The sequence below is a fragment of the Dryas octopetala genome, chromosome 7 (assembly GCF_963921425.1).
Source record: "Dryas octopetala chromosome 7, drDryOcto1.1, whole genome shotgun sequence".
Lineage (NCBI taxonomy): Eukaryota > Viridiplantae > Streptophyta > Magnoliopsida > Rosales > Rosaceae > Dryas > Dryas octopetala.
Genome location: NC_141372.1, coordinates 3842500 through 3867000, shown reverse-complemented (window position 1 = coordinate 3867000; position 24501 = coordinate 3842500). Strand labels below are relative to the sequence as shown.

General features: G+C 36.4%; 3 protein-coding genes, 1 non-coding gene and 1 pseudogene across 6 annotated transcripts; 3 read left to right on the top strand and 2 right to left on the bottom strand.

Moving 5' to 3' along the window:
- The first annotated feature begins 1246 nt into the window (after positions 1-1246).
- On the top strand, positions 1247-4190 carry LOC147278635 (U-box domain-containing protein 30 pseudogene; annotated as a pseudogene).
- Positions 4191-6834: 2644 nt separating this feature from the next.
- LOC147278634 (BSD domain-containing protein) lies at positions 6835-9548 on the top strand. Its single transcript, XM_086251889.1, has 3 exons — positions 6835-7355; positions 7714-7901; positions 8603-9548. The coding sequence occupies exons 1-3, from the start codon at positions 6935-6937 to the stop codon at positions 9113-9115; spliced, it is 1122 nt and encodes a 373-aa protein (XP_086108015.1). The 5' UTR covers positions 6835-6934; the 3' UTR covers positions 9116-9548.
- A 2755-nt stretch (positions 9549-12303) lies between these two features.
- On the top strand, positions 12304-15984 carry CF9 (Carbohydrate-binding protein). Of its 3 annotated transcripts, none has more exons than XM_086251190.1 (3): positions 12304-14827; positions 14887-15025; positions 15345-15984. In XM_086251190.1, exon 1 carries the CDS (start codon positions 12836-12838, stop codon positions 14108-14110), a length of 1275 nt encoding a protein of 424 aa, XP_086107316.1. In that variant the 5' UTR covers positions 12304-12835; the 3' UTR covers positions 14111-14827; positions 14887-15025; positions 15345-15984. The 3 variants fall into 3 exon arrangements, with proteins under 3 accessions (XP_086107316.1, XP_086107317.1, XP_086107315.1); XM_086251191.1 differs by lacking the exon at positions 15345-15984 and having other exon boundaries at positions 12304-12644; positions 12736-14827; positions 14887-15136; XM_086251189.1 differs by lacking the exon at positions 15345-15984 and having other exon boundaries at positions 14887-15136.
- Positions 15985-19258: 3274 nt separating this feature from the next.
- On the bottom strand, positions 19259-19847 carry LOC147278632 (phytosulfokines-like). The gene is made up of 2 exons (XM_086252419.1): positions 19675-19847; positions 19259-19548 (listed from the first exon to the last, which is right to left on the bottom strand). Exons 1-2 carry the CDS (start codon positions 19774-19776, stop codon positions 19417-19419), a joined length of 234 nt encoding a protein of 77 aa, XP_086108545.1. The 5' UTR covers positions 19777-19847; the 3' UTR covers positions 19259-19416.
- Positions 19848-24428: 4581 nt separating this feature from the next.
- On the bottom strand, positions 24429-24500 carry TRNAD-GUC (transfer RNA aspartic acid (anticodon GUC)). The gene has a single exon. It is a non-coding gene; the product is annotated as a tRNA-Asp (tRNA).
- Between the last annotated feature and the right edge of the window lies 1 nt (position 24501).

Below are 24501 nucleotides of genomic sequence, written 5' to 3'. Positions count from 1 at the left end.
TCCATACGTCAAATTGCTAGAAAGGCTTGATTCAAACTCAAAGAAGTATTTGTGAATGTTCTAGAAGAAACCAAACAAAAGAAATAGTAAAGCTGTGAATCAAACGAACAAAAAAATTAAGAATAATGCTATACTTACCACATTTTTATACCATATTTTTATACCATCTAACGTGTCATTATTTTATTGGACAAAGTTTTTCTTTTCTTTTTTGGGTTTTTATTTTTATTTTTTAGTATCCAATGTATGAATGCCATGTAAGTTGCCACATAAGGTGGTATAAAATTATGGTATAAAAATGTGGTATATGTAGCACTACTGAAAAATTAATGTCTAAGGCTTCAAGAATTTTTGTACAAGTCTGTCATATGTGATCCTTTTATTGACATGTTGTGGACATATAGTGTGAGAATGTCACGATTCGTCAATATTTTTAGCAAATTGGGCCTTCCACGATCAAATCCTACGTGGACAAGTTTTTGTTTTTTTTTTTTGAAAAAAAATCTTCAGTGGGCATCCCCACTTTGGGAAACAGCTTAGAGAATATATTAATTAATTTATACTTATTGTTAAATGTTGTTTTTAAATTGATTGAGACTTATTTGAATATGTTTACGTATGATTTAATATAATTGCACTAAAATACTAATGGATCAGCGTAAAACTTTCATAGATTGACACATTTTTTTGTCTTTAGAATTTAAAATTTTCGGCATGACACGTTAATAGGTTCGATATGTATTAGGCCCCTTATTAGTACAAAATTCCAAATTTATACAACTATGTCTAGATCTAGGATAAATAAAAATTTTATTGATAAAATCTTTTTCAATTGTGGTAATTGCCAATTGCCCCTCTGATCTTTCATGCTTATAGTATAAAATTGAAAAATTATTAGATATAAGTGTATAACTGATATATCGTCATATAGTGTAATTAATTTAATATATCAAAATATTATTAGATGATATATTTATATTAATATAATATTAATAATATTTAATTATATTATAACATAAAAAATAATTATATTACATAACAATGTAGTGTATTGATTATATAAAATAATTTCTCATAAATAATTGCATGAATATATATATAGTCAGATACTGCCGTGACCGAAGGTATGACTGCACGTGTGGTGCACAGTCGCCAAGACTCGAACTTGCACCACCGGATATAGCCGGTTAACTCAAACAAAACAATCCCATTTTCTTGAGGAAAATTTTCAAAAGCAATAAACAAATTTTTGGGGCTTTTCGTCACCTGCCCCCACAAGAAGACCAACACAGCAGTGGAGGAGACTGTGCAGAAGAAGATAGCTTTTTCTTCTCTGCTTTTCCTCCTGCCCTCTTTTTTCTAACTTGGGTTAATCATGGTATGGCTCTGAGCTTTCTCATTCCCACATGTCTGTGTTGTTGTTGTTCTAATTCTTTTTAAGAATTTTATCAATTCCTCTTTCTCTCTCTCTCTCTCTCCCTCTCTCTCTCTCTGTATTCTTTTTGGGCATTTTTGAGAAGTGGTTGGTGTTTGAGTGAAATGAGTGAGTTTTCGACCTTTTTATCGCTTTCGATTGCGTCTTTCTTTTTTCCCTGATCTGGGGTTTATGATTTCAAGCTTTTTGCTTGAGCTTGAAGAGGAAGTGAGGGCTTTGGTATTGGAGAAGAAGATTATCCACTTCATCATGTGCTTGATTTGGTGATGATGGTGATGGTGGTAGTAGTGGTGGCGAAGAAGGAGAGGAAGGTGGGCCTTTTGACCATAGAAAGAGAGATCAGATAAAGCAAAGGAGTGGGAGAAAAGAGAACCCCTTTGATGGTCTTTGTTGCTTGTAATTGTCAATGAGAAGGTTTAGCCAAAGAGAGTAAAAGAAAGCAAGAGTGAGAGAGAACTCTTCCTTCTCTCTTTTCCCACACGCTCTCTCTCTCTATGCTCTTTTTTTCTCCTTAAATTTGCCACACGCTTCTTGCCCGGTGGACGTGATGGGACAGATTGGTCTTCAAGTGGAATTCTTGTTTTTAGGCGTCTTTGGATTTTGAGGGTCTTTAACTCCTTCTCATCATCCAGTGTAGTTTATTTGGTTTTCTTCTTGATTTGCAAAAGGGGTTCCAAAACTTCTATGTACCAGCCATCTCGGAGAGGAAGAGGTGGAAATATGAAGCTCGATGCGGGTGGTGGTGGCCAAGTTCTAGATCTGGAAACTGCAGTGAAAGATGGGATTTTGGGTGGTGGAGGTGGGTTAATTTGTGGTGGTGGTGGAGTTGTGGCTGAAAAATTGGATCTGAAGAAGATGATTGAAGAGCTTGAGTCCATTGAGATTCCTTCAGTGTTTATTTGCCCAATCTCCCTGGAGCCAATGCAAGACCCTGTGACCCTTTGCACGGGTCAGACCTATGAGAGATCCAACATTCTCAAATGGTTCTCTCTGGGCCACTATACTTGCCCCACTACAATGCAAGAGCTTTGGGATGATTCAGTCACACCCAATAAGACCCTTCACCAGCTGATTCATAGCTGGTTCTCGCAGAAGTACTTGGCCATGAAGAAGAGGTCAGAGGATGTGCAAGGGAGGGCTTTGGAGATTTTGGAGACATTGAAGAAGGTTAAGGGCCAAGCCAGAGTTCAAGCTCTCAAGGAGCTCAGACGGGTAGTCACAGCTCATGCTTCGGCTAAGACCACAGTGGTGGACAATGGAGGCGTGGCTTTGATTTCCTCTCTGCTGGGTCCTTTCACTTCACACGCTGTTGGGTCGGAAGCAATTGGGACTCTTGTCAATTTGGACCTCAATTCAGAGTCAAAGACTACTCTGAGGCAACCGGCAAAGATATCGTTAATGGTTGATATGTTGAACGAGGGATCAATCGAGACCAAGATCAATTGTACGAAATTGATTGATATTTTGATGGAGGGCAAGGATTTGGAGTCAGAAACTGTTTCAAGCTGGAGTCTTGTGGTTGGATTGTTGAGATTGGTGAAGGATAAGAGACACTCTAACGGGGTGTTGCCCGGACTCAGTTTGCTCAAGACAATTTGTTCGCACGAGTCAGTCAGGAACTCGGTTGTAAGCGTTGGGGCAGTTCCTCAATTGGTTGAGCTCTTACCCAGTTTGAATCATGAGTGTTTGGAGTTGGCCCTTCATATCCTAGAAGTGTTGTCAACTCTTCCAGAGGGAAGGCAGGCTTTGAAAGATTGTCCCAAGACAATACATAGTGTGGTTAGACTATTGATGAAGGTTTCAGAGAGCTGCACACAGCTTGCATTGTCAATCTTGTGGGCGGTTTGCAAGCTCGCCCCAGACGAATGTGCTTCACTTGCTGTGGAGGCCGGTCTGGCAGCGAAGCTGCTTCTTGTAATTCAGAGTGGTTGCAATCCTGTATTGAAGCAACGTGCTGCTGAGCTCTTGAAGTTGTGTAGTCTAAATTACACAGCTACTATATTCATTTCCAAGTGTAAGCTTACTAGAACAATACAATGAAGAGAAAAAAAAAAGTACTTTGTTGATATACTTTCTCTCAAGTTTTCTTTGTCCCAAATGGATAAAGGAGCCAAAGAGCTTGCTTGTGGGATCCAAGAAAATTCAAGACAAATGCCAATTGGTGTTTCTGAGGTACCCTTCTTTCTTGTGTATACTAAAAATCATTGGATGGATCAATTGTTTCTACCACCAGAACCAGAAGCATCATAATGTGGATTAATTGGGCACTCTATTGCAATTTTCATAAAAGCTGGCATTTTTGCGCTGAGTTCGCCAATAAGCCTCAGCAACTTTCAATCCGAATTGAGCTATTTTTGTCTGTTGTCAACAAGGAAGCTGAATTACATTTCATAGTTACAAACAGGTTGCTGTTTTTTCTTTTTTTTCTTCATGTCCACAAGAGACTAGTTCATCATGTATATGTAAAGGAGTTGAGTGAACTATGAAGGGAATATTTATGTCATGATCATGAAGTTTGAAATGTAAATGTAGTCGATGTTCCTTTGCTGATCTCCTCCCATTGATTCTCATGTTGTCCTCTTGTAAAGATCTTGCAGAGAACTCAAATTTGGTTTCTGCTGGTTCTGGTGTATCAGAGTCCCCTCATTGTAGAGTTCATAGACCCTGTTGTTGGACACACACACACACGAGATAAAGTGATGTACAATGAACACTGTATTTTATATTGGAATTGCACCAATTCAGAAATGGTTAACACATTTAGTTATTAAATGTTTGATACTGTATGGTTCTGTTCAGTGTTCCAGACTTCCAGTCGCTTATTTGCATGTCCTTCCATGACTTGGGAGCTGACTAGCTGTGGGAGGCTCTTTAGAGTTTGCTTGTTTTGTTTGTTTTTCATTTATTATTGGTATTGAGTGTATTGAGTGTATTGACTGTTAGAGTACAATGTTTTACTCTTTGTAGAAAAGCTGCGAAAGAAATAAGGGTTTCTTCATTCATACGTGAAAGAAAAAGTGAGAAGGTGAAGGGGAAACACTGACTGAGCTTTTAAATTGTTCATCAGAAAAGCAATTGCAGAATCATAAAAGACCAATCCTATGCTTGTAAACTTACACACACATCCATGGAATTTCAATGAACATATAATCCCAAGTCTTGTACCTGAAAGGCTGAAAAACACAAAAGAAATTAAGAAAATCCCAACTTCTAAGTCCTGTCAATAATCATTGATCATCATCGTAAGATAATGTTGCAATGCTGGGTCCCAGCTACAACCTCCATTCATAGTCCAAATTGGGTCATGCTTTTTGGATTCCCAAAGTTTCATTGATTGGTATTTTGTAAGTTTTCATTTTTGTGGGATATACTAATATAAAAAAGGGCTTAATCATGTTTACGTTTCTCACTCTGTCATCTAAAATTTATTTTGACTCATTTTATCCATTAAATTATGTTTTATATTTAAAATGTTAATGGGTGTCACACTGTCACGTCAATTTTAATAGCAAAAAAAATGAAAAATTTGATAAGATACACAAACTATGAAAGTTTAGGCCATGAGCTTTAGAGTTCAGACAAAAAAAAAAAAAGTTTAGGCCATGGGGTGTATTTTAGTGATAGAGTGAGAAATAATGCTTGACATAGACATAATTCAATAGGCTATTACTTTGTAGTTGAAACTTGAAACGAGATGAGGCGTTGAAGGGCCCTCATATCCACTTTTGTTGTCACGAATGGGCGCACATGGATACCCCATTGGCAATGAAGGGAAATTTGTCGTAAGAATGGGAAAAAAAAGAGCATTGAAACCTTGTCTACCTGAAAAGGAGAGAGGACAAGAACCCAAAAATTCTTTGTTGGCCTTTGCAACATCGCATCTTTGAATGGAAAATTGTCTTGAAATAATTAACAGAAAAAAGTGAAATTAGTTTGAGCATTTCATGAGATTTGAGTCAAAGGACATAGTTTGTCCCCTATTTGGCGTTTAATTACCACCAAAAAGATTCCATCCATTAATTTGTTCTACTCATCTCATCTCATCAAGATGTTTTTTTTTTCCAGAAAAAAATATCATATTTCAATTCACCCATCAATATTATTAAAATATCTTAAACCCTAACATTTCTTGGGTCAAGGGAATTGCGCACTGCTCATCGTAACATTCTTTGTCAACGTCCCATGGCTGGGGTCTGCCATTGTAATTTGTAAGTGGTAATTCAACCATAACTTGAAATATACAAATAACATGTGTTTACATAGACAGATTCACTAATTCAGGTATGAACATCTGCATTCTGCAATGTGGACGTGAGTGAGTTTTTTAATGGATCTGGATCCTCTGCTTTGCTTTCCTGCAAGGCTGGTATCATGTTCAAATCTGAGCCTTTGAAGACAAAGTAGAGAGAGAAAGAGTAGGAAAAGAGAAATTGTCTTCAAGGGCTCAGATTTGAACCTGATACCAGAGTTCTTTTTTTAATACTCATTATTAAGTCTTTGAACAACCACTCATAATTCACAATGTGAACGTTCACGTTTGAACATATTAATATTTATGTGTGTATATATTAGTGTGTTTTATAAATCGATATGCCATGCAACCCAATTCCACCAATTCTAACAAAGTTGAACTTGAATTCATAAACTTGAGCTGGAGTTGTGATCATGAGTTAGGGGTGGATTGGATTTAGGTTTGGACAACAAATTCAAATGTCGAATCAAGTTTTTTTTTTTTTGATATGGAAAAGTGGGAAATCAAACTTGCAATCTCTACAACATTGTGGAGAGAAATGTTCCTAGACCACAAGTTAGATAAAAGTTGAATCAAGTTTACGAACTAATCCATCCGTTTGCCTAAGTTGCATAAGCTAAAAGATGGTGGGCTTCCTGCTTCGGCCCAACACTACACAAACTAAGTGAAGCATCAACATAGGACAAAGAGCCCAAAATCCAAAACTTGCCAACAAGCATGGGTTCTAAACCCTGGGCTTCAAGCTTGGAAGTGAATCTCATTCTCCCTTTCACTTGGCCCATGAAAATTAGGCCCCACAACATCATTATTTAAGAGTGCTACCACAACTCCACAATTACAAATTTTCAATCATCTAGCGCTGGACCATTTTTTTTTTTAAATATTATAATCTTTTGGAGCATATGATTGGATATCATAGACGGATCTACCTAATCATACGGTATCGGACAAAATAATTTAGCTTTTTAAGTTTTTATCCATTACATTCACACGTGGCACGACTCTATAGGCTCCTACAACATCTACAACGGTATTTCGTAAAGCAGCAGATCCCCGCCACTTTTCACTGCGCCCGTACCTTTTTTGAATGCCCCATTTTTCAATCAGTCACTTTCTTCCTTCCAAATCCCCCCAAAAAAAAAAAAATGTCAACATGGCTCGCTCGCTCGCTCGCTAACTCCCTCCGGATCGACGACGACGACGACGGTGACGCAGACAAAGACGTCGTACCGAACATTAACAACGACATGGCATCAATCTCACCCACCGCCTCCAATCCCCAAAACGACGCGTTTGGCAATGAAAGTGAATCGGAGAAGGAGGAGGAAGAAGATGAAGCCCAAACCCGAGGCGTGAAAGAAGACCTGTCCGAATTCAAACAAACCCTGACCCGCCAATTCTGGGACGTCGCGTCGTTCCTCGCGCCACCGCCGAATTCAGACCCTTCCACGCCGTCCAATCGACCAGCTCCCGATTGCGGTCGATCCGAGCCGTCCGTTCATCGTCAACCTGATCAATCGGCGATGGCTTTCGATGAAGAGGAAGAGCAGGAATTGGAGGAGTTCCCTGTAGGGATCACTGAGGAGGTCTTGGCTTTCGCTAGAAACATCGCGATGCATCCGGAGACGTGGTTGGACTTTCCTCTTGATGAGGAAGAAGACTTGGGTGGTATGTATATTACAATAAAATTATATAATATACATAGATGTATGTATGTATCAATGTATGTCTCAGTTCTTGTTGGTGTGATTTAGGATTTGAATCTTTGTTAGAAGCGTTGAAAATTTGGTGCAATTAAATGTATATTGCATTATATGCTTCAAAGTGTTGAAATGTGTTTGGCTTTGTGTAATTTCTTATTAGAAATATAGTATCTGCTCTATTGTTTGTAGTACAATGTATATGGATATGGATTATGTGTTGATTACATTGGCCAGAACATAATTGATCATTTATTTTTTCTTGATCAAAAGCTTGTTGAGCTTTCTTGATTGGTGCCTAATTTCATACACCTTTCTTATTTTAGATTTTGACATGTCTGATGCCCAGCAAGAGCATGCTCTGATGATTGAACATCTTGCTCCAAGATTAGCTGCTTTGAGAATTGAACTTTGTCCCTGCCATATGAGTGAGAGTTACTTCTGGAAAGTCTATTTTGTTCTTCTGCATTCCAGACTCAATAAGCAGGACGCCGAGATTTTGTCCACACCCCAGGTCAGCTTCTCTTTTTGTGTAATTAATTTTAGCATCCATCAATGCTGTTTCAAACTTAAACCTTGAGAGTCTAAATTTAAGTTACTACTAAAGTGGAATTAGTTTACAGGATTTTATCAAATTGTGATAACCTTACCATGTGTCTATCGGAGTATGAATGCTTGCTTCATGTGTAATATAGAATTGTAGGTTTCCATTTGTTTATTTTTATGTGTGACCAAGCTTGAACATATTTCAATGTTCTTGTTGCTGTTGGATGCTCTTTGCTTGAACTCTTCTATGGGATTTTCCAGGCCTGGCTTTTTTGATAATTTTAGATGTTCATTCATGCACATTGGATATCCATTCTCTGGTAGAGCTCAACTTAAACACTCTGTATAGGCTTCAGTTGGTCTTGTTATGTTTAGTTATCAGGAAAATAAAAGATAAGAGACCAACTGTCGATGGATTTGAAAGAAATTTGTTTGAAGACTTTTAAGTCATTTGCTATGAATTTTCAGGATGGATCAAAAAATGTTTCAAGTTTTGTTTCCATGTGGTGGAACGAAGTTTGGGATTTTAACTATATAGATGCTTCCAGAAGAATCAGATTAAATTTTGAGATGAAAACTTTATTATACTCTTTGATTGAGCAATTGCCCAGTTTATGTGAATAACATTTGGTTGGTGAATTTTCAAGCAGTCTAACATTGTGGTCACAGGTGATGGAAGCCAGAGCAAAGTGGATGCAGGAACTACAATGTCAGAATACATCAGAATATGAAAGATTTGGGAGAAGCTTTTCGTGTTTAAAAGACAGTTCTAATACACAACATGAAGATAATGTTCCAGCCTCATCCTGTGGTGCTCATTATGAGGACACGATGCTAAGGACATATCATTTTGAATCAACCATGCCCTCCATCTCGACTGCTTGTGAGACTGAGAAGCACCCAGTTGAGAGTAATGAGATGCCATTCATTGATAAGTCCGTTATTGAGGAAAGGCCCATCATTAAGACTGAGGATACGAATTTAACAGTTGGTCCATCCTCTAAGATACTAGTTACGGACTATGAAGATGATGAGGATGACTGGCCATCGGAAGATTTTGATTTACATGGGTATGGCGGAACGGCTATGCCTGTGGTAAATGAAGAAGACATATCTTTCAGCGATCTTGAGGATGATGATTTCCTAACACCCACGGCATTTAAGATTGTTTCAAAAGAATAAGAAACTTCAAGTAAGGCGAATCACAATGCATGGGCTCTGCTCATTGGATAAAAGATGGAATTTTAAGTCATCTGATGAATTGCAGGGTAAGGACTCCCAAGTCACTTTTGTCCGACTAAATAGTCCTGCACTGGAACTCTTCTTCTACATCGCTTGCAAAGTGTCCTACACTCCTACTGAAGAGTCCTACACTGGGACTCAAGCCTGTGGTGATACTATTGTTTTGATACCAATTTGTACATGATGTGTTGTCAACTTGTCGTTGAAGTCTTTACAGAATACTATATGTTTGATTGGTTGTGATAGGATTGTAATTACATTTTTTAGTGATTTGAGTGAGAGAGTACAGAAGGTCATATCATCGATGGATTTGCTCAATTTTGTGCCATTAAAATAAAATATGGAAGCTGAAAGTGCTGGCCATGGAATCAATAAAAACAATTTTGCCTTTCTGGTTGCGTATCGTCTGTATCAGTTGGTGTTTTTACTATATCATTGAACCAATTTCTAAGGCAAACACTTCCAGTATTCGGAGAAGGCATTATGAAGAGGATTCAAACTTAAAATTGGGGTAAATACTCTAAATCACTAGAGATACAACTACAAGCAGTTATAATGAAATTGTCATTTGAACAATACAATAAACACTACCAATTAAATGTGATGTGACGCAAAAGTGTTATCCAAACATTTATGATTCTAACAAGTTTCATTAGTTTTTTTTACATTCAACATTTCAAAGTTATGTATATTAACTTATTAAGACAGGATTAGGAGAGGAGAGAATCCGATTCTATAATAATGGCCAAGCTTTTTAATTCAAGCCATTAAAGAAAACAATCCAAAATCACCAAAAGGTATTAAATGTAAGTAATAGTAATACCATAGATTTTTATTAATGATTTTAAAGTGTCAATAGACTCATTACTTAATAGATAAAGCATGGCCAAATTCTTGAATGACAATCAATTAATGAGCAGAATCCCAATTCTCCAAATTAGATTAGCACAATCCAAATTATTCAATGTCAAGCTTCGTCAATCATCATCTAAGTAATACCTTTTATCTCCCTTTTGGGTTGTTTTTATATAGATCTCTCTCGCCTCTGGGTGTTACTCTTGCTTTGAAGAAATAAGTTGAAACTGATCAAGTGGAAAAAGATGAGTCACTATGATCCCAGGGCTCAACCAGCAGTCACTGCTCCCCCTCCTCAAGGTATGGGATTGTTTTACTGAGTTTGTTTATTGCGGGGAAATATTTACAATGAATTATATTCTATTATTATACTGTTTTTCTTTTGTGGGTGTTTTTATTTTAATCTCATGGGTTTGTAAATGTAGGTTATGAGGGTTATCCTCCACCTGGATATGGATATCCAGCACCAGGTTATCAGCAACCTCCTCAGCCTCAAGTCATTTATCAAGCTCCTCCTGCCCCACCACCACCACCACAGTCACAATCCAATGGTTGCTTGGAAGGATGGTAATTACTAATTAGCTTCATCTCTATCTGTTGTGCGTGTAGAGTGACTATATGAATATGACATGGGCATGACACATTTAAAATAGGTCCAACAAGACACAGAATAATTTTTTTTTTTTTTTCTCTTTTGTAAATTCAATTTTATAAATGAAGATAAGAAGAGAAAACTACAAAAATTGGTCTAGCAGAAGAAAAACACAACAAAACTACAAGAGGAACACAGGCTTTACAACTAGTAGAATAAAAGAGGAGACAACAAAACAAAAAGCCACGCAGGCCAAAAGCAAACACACTACATTACATGACACCAACCAGTGAAAGCAGGTCCTATAGCAGCCAAGTAGAGCTTTTTAATCACAAAAATCATAAGCTTCCCTTTCTAATGACCACACGCCCAATCTATAAATTCTAGCCAAGGGAGTCTTAGCCAATTTTCACCACATTTACCCATCAAGCTAGTCCAAATGCCTTCACTATAAGAACAATCAAAGAAGATATGCTAAATTTTGAGATTCCAAATTGAACTTACATAGAACACACACATATCAATGTTGGGATTGTAAACTAATTAACATCAATCCTATCCTTAGTAGTTTATGCATGCCCATCACTATATGTTAAATGGATGGTACCAAACATGACCAACAAATTGCAGAAATAAAAACTTTAAATTGAAAAAGTCCAACAAATTAAGTCCTCTCTCCCCAACCAAAAGAAAAACACTACTAAATTAAAGCATACACGATCAATACATGACAAATGCTGATCACATTCTATCTATATATGACTGTTGATGCTCACTGGAGGGACTAAATCTCTTCCTAATTGTTATCCTTGCAGTTTGGCTGCTCTTTGTTGCTGCTGCTGTCTGGAGATGCTTTGCTCATAAACAAATGCTAAATCGTATAGAGAGTCTTGCATTGAAATTTGCTTGTATTGCATGTTTCTTGCTTTCCTTGAATTGAAATGAACATGAATTTGATGACTATGATAAGACTATCATAACTTGCTTTGTTGTTGGCAACAGTACTACTCATGAGTTCTCCAGGTGATTTTTAATTAGTTGGCAATCATTATTCATTTTATTTAATAGACGCCAGTTGATTAATAAAAAAAACATATATGCATAAAAAAGGGTCACATGCAAACATATTTAAGCACACCACCCATTTGCTGCTCGACAAATAAGCCTCTAGATCATATGATAAAATGATTGAAAATGAAAAATCATGAACTTTGAACTAATCAATGTTTTGCTCTATGTCGATTTGAGAGCAAAAGTACATCAATTCCAAGAAAATAAATTGCATGTCTCCGTGATAAGGACAGACTAGTGTCACGGCAGAGAAAGAGAAAGAAAGGAGCGGGGAGAGAGAGAGAGAGAGAGAGAGAGAGAGGGGAGGACGGGGATAGAGATATGTAAGTTCTTCTCCAAATAGTATTTTTTTAATTTAAAAAGAAGAGTTGAGAGTTCGAACTATTATGATTCGTGTGGTTAAAATATTTCATTATTAAAGCTATAAAATATTCCACGTGTGCAATTATATTGTAGAATTACTTGTACTGTTTCTAAAGAGATATATGCATCTTAAATTCTTAATTAGGGTTGAAGTAAGAATTCTGAAATTTTAGAAATCCTTAAAAACTTTTCTTGATTTGGATTTCGAAATCTTAGAATTTCTAACTCCTCAAAATCCCTTTCAATTCCAATTTCCAAAGCAAAGATTCTGAAAAAATCACAGATTTTTTAATTTTATTGATATTTTAAAATTCTTTAAAAAGTCATTAGGAAATTTTTTAGAAATTTCTGAAAGACTGAAACCTTACACAAAAAAGAAAAAGAAAAAAACAAAACATCAACAGTTCAGAAGCCTGCACAAGAAATATACACAAAAACAAGAAGAAATTCCAATTTCCAGGTCAATGCGGTTTTATGATTTTATCCAATCAGAGAATGAGCGCCATTTAATAAAGAATATCTGGCGGGGGTGGCGTCCTTCTCTCTCTTCCGCGACACACACAAATTGACAAAGGCAAAGTCACAAAGGTTCGTCTTCTCAGCGCACCCTGGTTTTGATTTTCATCAATTAATACCCATATTTAATATTTTTCTGGGATTTTCAACTCCAACACCTTAGAATTCATCGACCCAAGAAACGATACCTAGTACCCACTACCGGAGCAATATTACATTTGTGATTTGAAGCTGAAGTTCTACGGCGTCGTTTTCGAGCTCAAATGGAAGTTGGGCTCGTCCGAAAGGGCTTGGATTTCTCACGGCGAAGAAAGCGATGGCTTTTGATACTCGCAGCTCTTGGGGTCTCCGGTTACGGTGCTTATAGGGTTTACAATTTGCCCTCTTTAGTCAACAAGAGGAGGAGGCTCATGAAGCTCTTGGGAGCCCTTATTTCTGCAGCCGAGATGGTCTCCGATTCCGCCGAGACGATTGGCATTGTCTCCAAGGACTTGAAGGAGTTTCTCCGTTCCGATTCGGACGAAATGCCTCAAAGTCTGAAGCAAATTTCGAAACTTGCGAGGTCGGAGGAGTTCTCTCAGGTAATGACCAGGTTTACAGAGGCTTTGACGGTTGGGATTTTTCGAGGGTGTAAATTGGAGACGAGGAATGAGATTGAATTAGAAAAGGGTTTGGGGAATTCGAGCTTTTCCGATAGAGTATTCGAGAAGATTTTCTCTACGGCTGGGACCGGCTTCGTTTCGGTTGTGGTTGGAAGCTTTGCGAGGAACTTGGTTCTGGGTTTTTATTCCGATGAGCGGTCGGTGGATGATTCCAGTGCGTCCCAGAAGAATTTATCGGATTTGCCGAGATGGGTTAATGTGGTTTGCAGTGATAAGAGTAAGGAACTCATAGCAAATTCCATAGAGGTTTTTGCAAGTACTGCGGTTTCGGTGTACCTTGAAAAAACCAAGGATATGAATTTTTGTGAAGACATTTTTGGTGGAATGACAAATCCCAAGCATCAAAACAAAATAAGGGACATTCTGGTTTCTGTTTGTAATGGTGCTGTGGAAACAGTTGTGAGAACATCTCACCAGGTTTTGACTAGTTCCAATTCGAGTTCAAGCTCAAGCTCAAATATACGGTCTTGTTCATTTGTTGATCACAATGAAGGTCTAAGTGGAACTGGGGATGAGTGCTTTGAGCAAGAAGCGCCTTCAAAGCTGCTGAAGCAGGGAAGTTCATTGGATGTTATGCAGAAGAGTGGGTGGGTTGACAAGGTTTCATCTACGTTGGCAGTGCCTAGCAATAGGAGGTTCGTTCTAGATGTGACGGGGAGGGTGACATTTGAGACCGTACGATCGCTTGTTGAGTTTATGTTGTGTACACTATTAGATGGCTTGAAAAGAAGTCTTAACGTGCTTCATGGGGAGGTTGTTGATAGGGGATTGCAAGTTATCAGATACTTCGGTGCAAAGTCTTCAGTAATAGTTACCATATGTCTTGCTTTGTATTTACATGTCATGGGTGGTACTAGAGTTCTTGTGACTGCTTAATTTGATGGGTTTCTCTGACCCTTATTAGAAGCTCCTGTTAGGTAGATAGAAGGGGAATGGGGGATAGGGCTCCTTCTGGGGAAGCTTTTGTATGTATCTTGTTCTCTTCAATGGAAAGGGAAAAAAGGGGGCTCATGACTTCTTTTTGATGCATGATTTTACTTTCATGAAATTTATTCCTTTTTTTTCTTTAGTTTCTTATTTTAACCTCTTCCAGTAAATGCATCTATACATGTAACAGTGTTATTGAAGTTATTAAGAACATTCCAAGAATGAATGAAAATTCTATTGTTTAAACATTCATGATATCTACCAATTTCTTGATTAATTTTTGGAGAGAAATATTGAACTAGAATTAGTTTAACATGAAAGAAAATTAGTGATTAGTGGCATACTGACCTCCTTGAACTGATGTGCAAAAGTTTCCTATCAGATGTTGGTCTCATTTGCTGTAGAACCCTTGTTCCAATCATTATTCATTTTGAAGCATTAGAATAGGATTGATCTTGAGATATTGATAGCAGTTTTTGATTGTGCAGCATAGAGGGAATTGCAGTGGGGAGGGGCATGGTGATGAATGGTTGTATGAACATATTCTAGTCTATGTCTGACTGCTTTGATTCATGTTGGTTAATTGTGGAGTGCACTGTTCTCCAAGAGTGGAAGCCACTTTTGAAGGAGGTTACCATTTGTGATGTCCTTCTTTTGTAACTTGAGGTAATTCGCTCCTTGCATTCTGGTTACAGTTTCTAACAGTTTCAACCTTTTAATGAAAGTTTGTAGATGCATGTTAAGGAATCCAGGGGCCAGGTTTGATTAAATGTCTCTGGTGCAAAGCTGAAGGGATATGCTGCTTGTGACCTGACGGGGAGGCCTCTTAAGCTTGGCTTTTGTTGTTGTTTTTGTTTTACATAGGTATTGATGGTTAACATTTTCTGTTTTGCCTTTTCTTTTCCTTTGTTGTTCTTGCTTTCATATGTGCTTGTCATTCCCCCCTTTCCCACATATAGTAGGATGTTATGCTTGTTGAACTAACTGAATACAAGGACTAAAAACTCTCTGTGATTATGTCTGACTTGTTATCTGCTTAAGAATTCAATGCACTATAATCTGCTTTTTGACTAAAAACATTCATAAATGTGATCACTCTGGAATTCTACCAAATTTAGTGTCTCAGTGTGAAAAATGATTTATGGGAAATCGATGATTGAAACAGTGGTCAATTCTGTTGCAGGAAAGAATGGAGTTATTTGAAACCAGTAATGATCCTTTGTCATTAACTCATTAAGGGCAGCTGGGATCTTTTGTAAATGAAAGTGGATTTGGATCGTACAATCCAAGTGAATTCATTGATAAATGGATCAAAGTGCCACTTTCAGGTATCCTACCATTTAGTGCACTTTCAGTGCACAAACTACCATTAGTTTGGTGCTAGTGATGGTTCACTATTCCCATTACATGAGTTGACATGTGAGTTTATTGATCTCTTTATCAAAATCATCATATTCTGTATATGCTAGTTTTTTCTTCATGCATGGTTGGACATCTTGTACTCTGTCAAACATCCAGAGAAATGTATGGGTTCTGACACCAACAAATCTTCAGCAAACTGGTATTTATTTTGAGTTCAAAAGAAATTATTTTCGGAAGTGGACATCCAAAGATGGTTGTAAAGCTAAAATAATAGGCGTATGGGACTGAAGGAGAGCAATATTTGCATTATAGAGGATTGTCCGTCAGGTGCAGTTGCTGACTGAAACGATGGATGACAAAACTATGGGCCGGGTCGGACCGGCCCTATCCCAGATAGGCCAGGCCCTAACCCACCAGGATAAATTAGCCTGATCCTGTAGAAATGTTAGATAAATTAGCTACGCTGTTGTTGAAACTTCCAGGATCAGTAGCTGCAAGTATAACCAAGCAAAACAAAACAACAGACACAAATTAAAACTTAAAACGATGTATTTTTGGTTATCCCGTCAGGACTGATTTGCACAAGCAACGCAGCATAAACACACATGACAAAAGAAGTGGTGAGGGAAACACCTCCACTCTGAACATAAAGACCAAAAATATAACTACTTCAACCTTGTGATAAATATCTCCTTAATTGCTTCATAATCCTAAACAAGAGATTGTTAAGGGAGGAAAAGTGCGTTATCAGGATCATGTGCGGGCATGCTGTGCTACAGTGCTAGTCTAGGAACTGGTGTCGGCCACCATGGGAGCACAAATGAATTAGAAGTAAGCATGAGTATTAAGTTTGTTCTTAAACTTTGACCACTCTCCTCTACGAATGTTGCATGTGAAAAACTCAGTTGATAACTAGATACAAGACCTCCTCATTACTGGGGTCAAAAGCTATCGGGCAATAACATCTATAACTATCCACAACCCCAAACATGTTTCGGTCCAGCAGATAAACCCCCATGTGTTTCACACAAAATTGCTACCTCTGTCGTTGACCATCTGGTCCTTCTTTCATGTCGTAAATAATTAGAGCTTGGTTGAGATGTTCCTCATGGCGCAGCCCATCCGCAATTCCACCAATAAAATAGTTGGGTACATGAGATGGGCCACAATATTCAACAATACGTCATTTATTATAATCAATGACATCATCACCATTACTGCTACTAGTACTAGAACTGTTAACGTGGATCATGAACGGATCCAACCCAAGAAGACGGCCACTAGCATCATCAAAAAACACAAATTGTGGGTTTTCTCTGTATTTTGACTTGTTCTGCCTTTGTGGGTTTTCTCTGGTATTAATGAAAGTATTCAATTTTTCGGCCAAAAAACACAAATTGTGTATGGATTGTTATTCTTCATACTCAGAAGACCTAATCTTTTGAGTGTTAAGCAAGAATTAGTTAGGTTGCTTATAATTCAGTTAGCGTAGCTGTATTGCATGTGCTCTGTTAGGGTGTTTTCTCTCAAATTTTCTCAGTTTTTTTTTTTGGTCAAAATAATAATTACATTAAAAGAGTCCAAAAGCATTGAGAATACAAAGTAGGAACCCACAAACCCAAAACATAAAAAACTATAAATAAATGGCCCAAACAAAAAAGCCCAACTAAACAGAATACCAAATCCTAGGCAAAGGAGGTGGGACAGGAGAGCCACTCCGCCAGTGGTTGGAAGCCGAGAACCACCGTGAGGTGAAAGTGAGCAGAACCCATAAAATCCCCAATATCTCATCGCGTCAGCACCGAGAAAGAACCACAATCACCAAAGAAGCCAGAGAGACTCTAGAAAATAAAGAATAATCGTAACCGAGGAAGTTGCTACAAGGGTTTTTCGCTCACTAAGAAGCTTTTGTATGTATATCTTATTCTCTTAATTGGAAAGCAAAAAAAAGGGATTCATGACTTCATTTTGATGTATGATTTTACTTTCATATAATTTATTCCTTTTCCTCTTCATCCTCCAGTAATGCATCTATACATGTAATCAATGCTATCAAAGTTATTAAGGACATTTCAAAAATGAATGAAAATTATACTGTTTAAACATTCATGATATCTACGAATTTCTTGATTTATACGAAAGAAAATTAGTGATTAGTGGCATACTGAGCTCCTTGAACTGATGTGCAAAAGTTTCCTATCAGATGTTGGTCTCATTTTGCTGTACAACCCTTTCATGTTTTAATCAATAATTATTTTGAAGCATTAAAGTAGGATTGGTCTTGAGATATTGATGGTGGTTGCTGATTGTGCAGCATAGCTAGATGGGAATTGCAGTGGGGAGGGGTATGGTGATGAATTGGTGTATGAACAGATTCTTGTTTACATCTGACTGCTTTGATTCATGTTGGTTATGCACTGTTCTCCAAGAGTTGAGGCCACTTTTGAAGGAGGTTTCCATTTTTGATGTCCTTATTTAGTAAATTGAGGTCATTCATATATTCCTTGTATTCTAGTTATATATATATACTTCCTAACAGTTTCAACCTTTTCATGAAAGTTTGTCATGTTAAGGAATCCAAGGGCCAGGTTTGATTAAATGTCTCTGGTGCAAAGCTGAAGGGATATGCTGCTTGTGGCCTCTTAAACTTGGCTTTTGTTGTTGTTTTTGTTTTACAATGGTTCATATTCACTCGGATTGTGCCCTCCAAGTGAATTCAGAGATGCATGCACGTACAAGATATATGGCATCCTTTATAATTATATGTCAAATTGTGGTTGTTAAAATTGCATTCATGAATCATGCATGCATATGATCATCTTGAAATTAATATTGAAAAACCAGCTAGTAGTCAGCAAAAATCCATTTTAGTTTGGATTTCCACATGATAATGACACATTCTTTATTCAAAGTGGCACTGGAAACACCTATTTGGTGACAAATTATCACTCACAAGTCACAGCCGTGTTTGACACACTGCTTTTTTTAATACTTGACAAATGTTGTACTACCAGCACATTGTTATCATGAATGTTGTGAATATGGTAGTTGCTTTCAGTGACCATAGTTGACCAAACAAGTGGTATATGATCAGTGCTCTAGTGGTATCTGTTCTCTCTCCACCAAGCTCTAGTATTATTCGATCACAGTTGAGCTTTGGTGATTTCCTTGTGTATTGTGACAATTTTCTATATCAGCATCCTTATCATTTTCCATGCAACTTTATTTGTTTTTCATTCCTTGTGTATGGAATAAAGGGGTCGAGCAGCTACGCTTGGCAACAATAAATAATAATAATAATTTTTTTTTTCACTATTGAGGTCAAAGGGAAAGGGAAGAATCCAATTCGAACTTTTGGTGTAAATACTCTTTGCGCCAAGAGTTACAAACCTCCACAACAGTAATAAATTTGGATTGACTCTCAATTTAAACTTTAACTCTCTAATGGAAACCATCAAAATGAGAACCAAATTATACTTCTTCTTTTTCTTGAATTTGTGAAGATTAAATAATACTACGACAAATAGAGAATTCACATTTATTATTTATATAATGGTGAGGCATTATGAACAGTTAGATTCGATATTCGATTATCCAAATTAAAAGAAAAAAAGCACTGAATTTCGTAAATTTGGGAAATCTGCAAAGAGATTGTACTGGGAGAAGCTGAAGTCCCCATGGAAAACTAACAAACAAACCAGCCAATAAATCGTATAAATAAAATCAGAGCATGAATTCAAATTAAGAGAAGGCCCTATTTATTATTTATCGTCACCAACATAATACATGTAATTTTCGATAATATATACCTTTAAGTATATATTGCATGGCCTTTCACCGAAAACGTACAAATATAATTATTATAAGTTGTTGCAGATGCAAATTAAAGTAGTTCAAGGCTTGTGCTTCTGTGTGTATATATAGTCCACATGAGCCGCCAGTGTCCTTCTCATCAGGCACTCCTCCTCTGCTATTCCCTCACAGCTCTCGCCATCCTCCACAGTAATCTTCTCTGCTTCCATGTCCTGCACACACATATTTATTTATGATCAAATATTCAAATTACAGCCAAAAAAAAAAAAAAAGATTGATTACTACAAAACCAAATTTTAATGAAAGAAAAATAGATTTGGTGGATTGGAACAACATACTTGGTGTTGGGTTTTCAGAGCAGGCTCTGGACGAGCGGCGTACGTTAGTTGAAAGCTAAGGAGGAGGGCTATGGTGAACAGAGTGGTAAGTTTACAAGCCATTTTGTGTAGTGTTCTCTTCTATGGAGGCTATGGAGTATGGGCAATACAAATATGAAAGAGGGTGCTGACTGCTGAATTATATTGGAGAATTTATAGTGGGTGGGTTTGTTTCTTGTGACTTGTGAGTTGTGCCCAAATAGATGGTGACTCATTGACAGGTTTGGATGAATGGACCAAAGTCCATTGCCCAATATTCAGCTCTACCCGAATTTAAAACCAAATCTTCACCCTAATCCATTATCCATCCAACCCAAATTTATATATGAAAGTATTCTAGAAGCTTTTCCTTTATATTTTCAGCAATTTATTGCCTTATTTGTTCTCATTCAATGTACCAAATTAAGCGGTTATATAAATCAAATCCATTTATGATGATTTTGGTGTTGATTTGTATTTATATTTATATTTATTCAAAATGACATTATTCTTGAAAAATAATGGGCATTAAAGCATTAAATGTGTTGGATTTAGAATTAGTATTTATGATTCGAATTCTATATATATAAACACATAAAGAAAAGTTTTGTGATTTTTTTTTTAATTATATTGAAGAGAATTGAATTCTAGACCTATAATAATCATGAGTTTGGCTAATATGAGAGACAACACATCTAAGGATTGAATTTAACACTATTGTAAAATTAATAATTCATTGAAGTAAATTTAACCATTGAATGTGTTGTCTTTCACTTATCCAACTGGACTGTCATAATCCTAATCTATTATCTCACCCAACCTCACGACTTAGATTTTTTTTTTATATGTGATCCTCATTTATGAAGAAAGCCATTTGTCAAAGAATTTAAGCAGAAAATACAGTGAATAAACTATATAATAAAATTCTGAAAAAACAAAAGGCATTTGTTATTCGCTCTCTTAGTTTGTCATCAACATTAAGTATTTTATTATTTTAAAATTCTCATAAAAGGAGTGCAAAATAACAAATTAGGAGTGTGAATAGCGATACCCAAAATGAAAGATTTTATAAGCAAGCACTCAAAAAGGCTTGGATATGCAATTAATTACTCTCTTTTTTTCATTTACAACAATTAATAACTCATTCATTATGGAGAGATATGATATTAATAACTCATTCATATTGAGTTTAAGTCCCACTGCCGTTCTAATGGCATTTGCTAAAGAATGATGAGGTCAATAGGTGATGTGAGTTGGTGGTAAGATTGCTGCCATATCAGGAAATTGAGATTAATTTATTATACCTTTTTAATTATTTATTTATAATACAATAACAATTTATAATTAAGGTGGATGTGGATATCAAGACAAATTGATGGTGGCTTAAGCCCACAATACTGGCTTAAGCAACATGACTTTCTTACAAGTAGGAATTGGGCCTAAATTCTAAGAAAGTGTGAGAAATGACACTCTCAGGCTGGCTAGCCCAATGGGTTATTAGGCAATTATAATTCAATTTGTTCACACTTGAAACACTTGTTTCAGTCAAGAAATCTCTGTCAAATTGATCAAAAATAAAAAAGAAATCTCTGTGAAACATGCACATACAAATATACAATACGTACACAACACACACACGTACACCTGGAATTAAAGGTAATGCATGTTATGGAATGGAATGGGGTCATCTCTCGGTGTATGAATATGATGAAACGCACTTTCACATTTTTGAGTCTCATCATTATCTTTCTCATTCTTATCCATTATTTATTTATCAAATTATGTTCATTACTTACAAACTAAACCGCCTCTTAACTAGTACCCTTATTAGATTTTTTATTGATTTTCATGAATATATATATATATATATCTGCTTTTTGTTTAGCATAGTGCCATAGTGGAGGATGGGGATGCTCCTTTTTTAGCTTTATGTCAGTTTCACAAAAATATATAATCACAACTTTACCGTATATGCAAGCATACACACACATATTTGCCATTTATATATCCAAGCATACACACACATGTTTTTTCGACAGACAATCTGATAATATATATATATTATCATAAATTAATTTAAATTATTAATTAAATTGACTTTTAAATGAATATGTAATTTACTTTTATAATATATATGATAATTAATATAACAATGTTATATTGTCAAACTGTAAATTTAAATTATTAATTAGTTATGTTAACTCTAATTAAATGTGTGGAGTTCAAATCATAGCTAGTATAACAACATAATGATAATATTCAGCTAAGAACATTTAATTATGGTATTGATTAGCTATTCAGCTTGTAAATGAAGGAAAGATGAAATCACAACTATAACATAATCCACAGATGCACCATATATATAGATATATATATATGTTTCGTGTTTTTCCTCTTAATTAAGTCTGTATTTTTGTATTTTAGCAGTTTGTTTTTCCCATCTTCAAGTCTTCAGGAGGCGCAGTCGTAGACGGCCCAACAAACCACAAACGACAGCAATGCACATCAATTGCAAACACGTCACATTTATTCAAAGCAAGACACATGCATTCGTAATTCCCCAAATTCCTAAGGGCATAATTGGAATACCACAAATAACCATTAACAAGGGCCTTAATAGAGGTCCCATAAAGAATGCTTAAAGCTAGCATTTTTTCCACAACCTCTCTCACAATGTGGCTACCTAGACCAACTTAACTAAAACTCCATGGCCGCCGCCACCTCCTCCACCAATTGCTCTAGCTTCTTCAATTCACAATCCGGTACTTCGGTCGAGCCCAAGGTTCGAACCTCGTCGAGCCACGGCTCATGTGGCAAGGTTGATGGGGTGGGCATGTGGCTCGTTAACAGTGTCTCAACTGCCTTTTTTGCATCCCTAGAGCGATGCTCTTGCATCCGCATCGCCACCAAAGATGACAGCGATGACGCCAACGACGTGCCGTTGATTTTTAACGACGGGAATTTTCGGCATGAGGGTCACGTGACCAGCAGCAGCAGCCGGAGGAGAACAGGCAAAGGGAAGAAGGGTACGTACTAGTACTGATGGAGCACCATGTTGATAATATCGATGTAACAAGAAAATCAATGTTGTCTATGATCTCTTTTAATTGGTTAGTGATAATATCAATATGGGGTTCCTTGGAGTTGTGGAAATTAAGTTTAATTTGTTGGTTAATTATGGTTTTGGAAGGATTGGAAATTAATGACGATTAAAGACAACTTTAATTATGTTTCCTGCCTTCGAAATTTTGAATGTTTGTGTTTTCAGCAGCAGCTATGTTTTATGAATCTGCATATATATATATATATATATACACAAGTCAATTAATTATATTTGTGTGAGTGAGTATGTGATCAAACTTTGGATTATTTTGAGCTTAATTCCCAAAGTATTGCATATCAGTCATGTAACCCAGTTGACAGTCTAATTTGATCAGTAGATTTTTCATGGTATTTTTTTAATTTAAGTTCATTCATTTTGATCGATCACCTGGTATTTGATACTCACTCAGCTAGACAGAAATTGCAATTGTATTGGTTTATAATATAGAAATTAAGTATAGATTATAATAGAGGGTAATCTTATTCCTCTCAAATATATTGTTCTGTAATATTTGTTTGGAATTATTTAAAATTCATATCTGAAAAAATGTTTGCCAAAAGAGTAAAGCGGCAGCAAAGGCACTTTAAATATGTGCAAAAATGCTTTTTTCTGCATGATTTTGAACATGCTGTCATTTCGTTGATCATCAATCATCATGTTGTTTCAATATTGGCCAAAGTTTCTTTTGCTTTTGTTTTATCTTTTCAGTATTAATTAAGTACGTAAAACAATAACCAAGACCACTAGACCAGGGAATCCAAAGGCAGGCATGCTTATCAACAAGCTAGGACGCACTTCATGCTTATAATAGCTACCTAAAATATGCTTCCTTTAACAATTAATTATATATATATATATATGATGTTGTAAACTAGGGCTAATTAGAGATAACTTGCATATATGGTCCAAAAAGGAAGAAAAATAATTAAATAAGATCATGAGTCTCATACTCTCATGGCCCAAATTTTTTATGGTGAACAGGTGAAGGGTCACGTCTAACAGCATGATTAGTGTCGCTTATTGTTTTCTTATATATATAAAATTGATCATCTCCATTGTACATTTGTACTCTTCTTTTTTGGTGCCACCCAAAAGAAAATTAACCACTAAATAAATTGATATGCAGTCAATCAAATAATGAAAGTTTGAAACCTGATATTCATATATTTATATTTGTACCTACACAAAAGCCTCATGCCTTGTGTTCATACTTGATGCTGCAGTATATTTTTGCACTGACCCAAGCCTCAAGTGTATAACCAAAAATGAATTTTGGCTGTGCATGAGTTGTTTGCTTAAACTGTTTCTTACAAAAAGTGCCTAAAAATTTCAAATAAATTCATAATCAGAAAATTAAGAACTTAATCTAAAAAGCTAACAATCTTTTTTGTAACTTCAACATAAGGGTGAACATTAAATTGTTGATTTTGAAACCTTTTGAAACCAAAATGTTTAGAGATAGAAGAAAGAGAAAATAATTGGGCCTGCATATTCTTCATTACCCAAAAGGAAAGTCAAAGAGAAACATAGGTTACGGTCCAATTCGGCTGATCGGCCCATTTCATATTTAAGTAGTCCAATGGGCCAGACGAAGTCCACCAAATTTACGGTTCTTATCAAAGTAAAAAAAAAGCGCCGTTGCCGGGGATCGAACCCGGGTCACCCGCGTGACAGGCGGGAATACTTACCACTATACTACAACGACC

Bases quoted from the DNA above. Each gene is read 5' to 3' on its own strand.
- LOC147278634 (XM_086251889.1), top strand. From the start codon at position 6,935: ATGGCATCAATCTCACCCACCGCCTCCAATCCCCAAAACGACGCGTTT. The intron at 7,356-7,713 runs GTATGTATATTA...TTCTTATTTTAG, and splicing joins TGAGGAAGAAGACTTGGGTG to ATTTTGACATGTCTGATGCC. The intron at 7,902-8,602 runs GTCAGCTTCTCT...TTGTGGTCACAG, and splicing joins AGATTTTGTCCACACCCCAG to GTGATGGAAGCCAGAGCAAA.
- CF9 (XM_086251190.1), top strand. From the start codon at position 12,836: ATGGAAGTTGGGCTCGTCCGAAAGGGCTTGGATTTCTCACGGCGAAGA.
- LOC147278632 (XM_086252419.1), bottom strand. From the start codon at position 19,776: ATGGCTTGTAAACTTACCACTCTGTTCACCATAGCCCTCCTCCTTAGC. The intron at 19,549-19,674 runs GTATGTTGTTCC...ATGTGTGTGCAG, and splicing joins CTCTGAAAACCCAACACCAA to GACATGGAAGCAGAGAAGAT.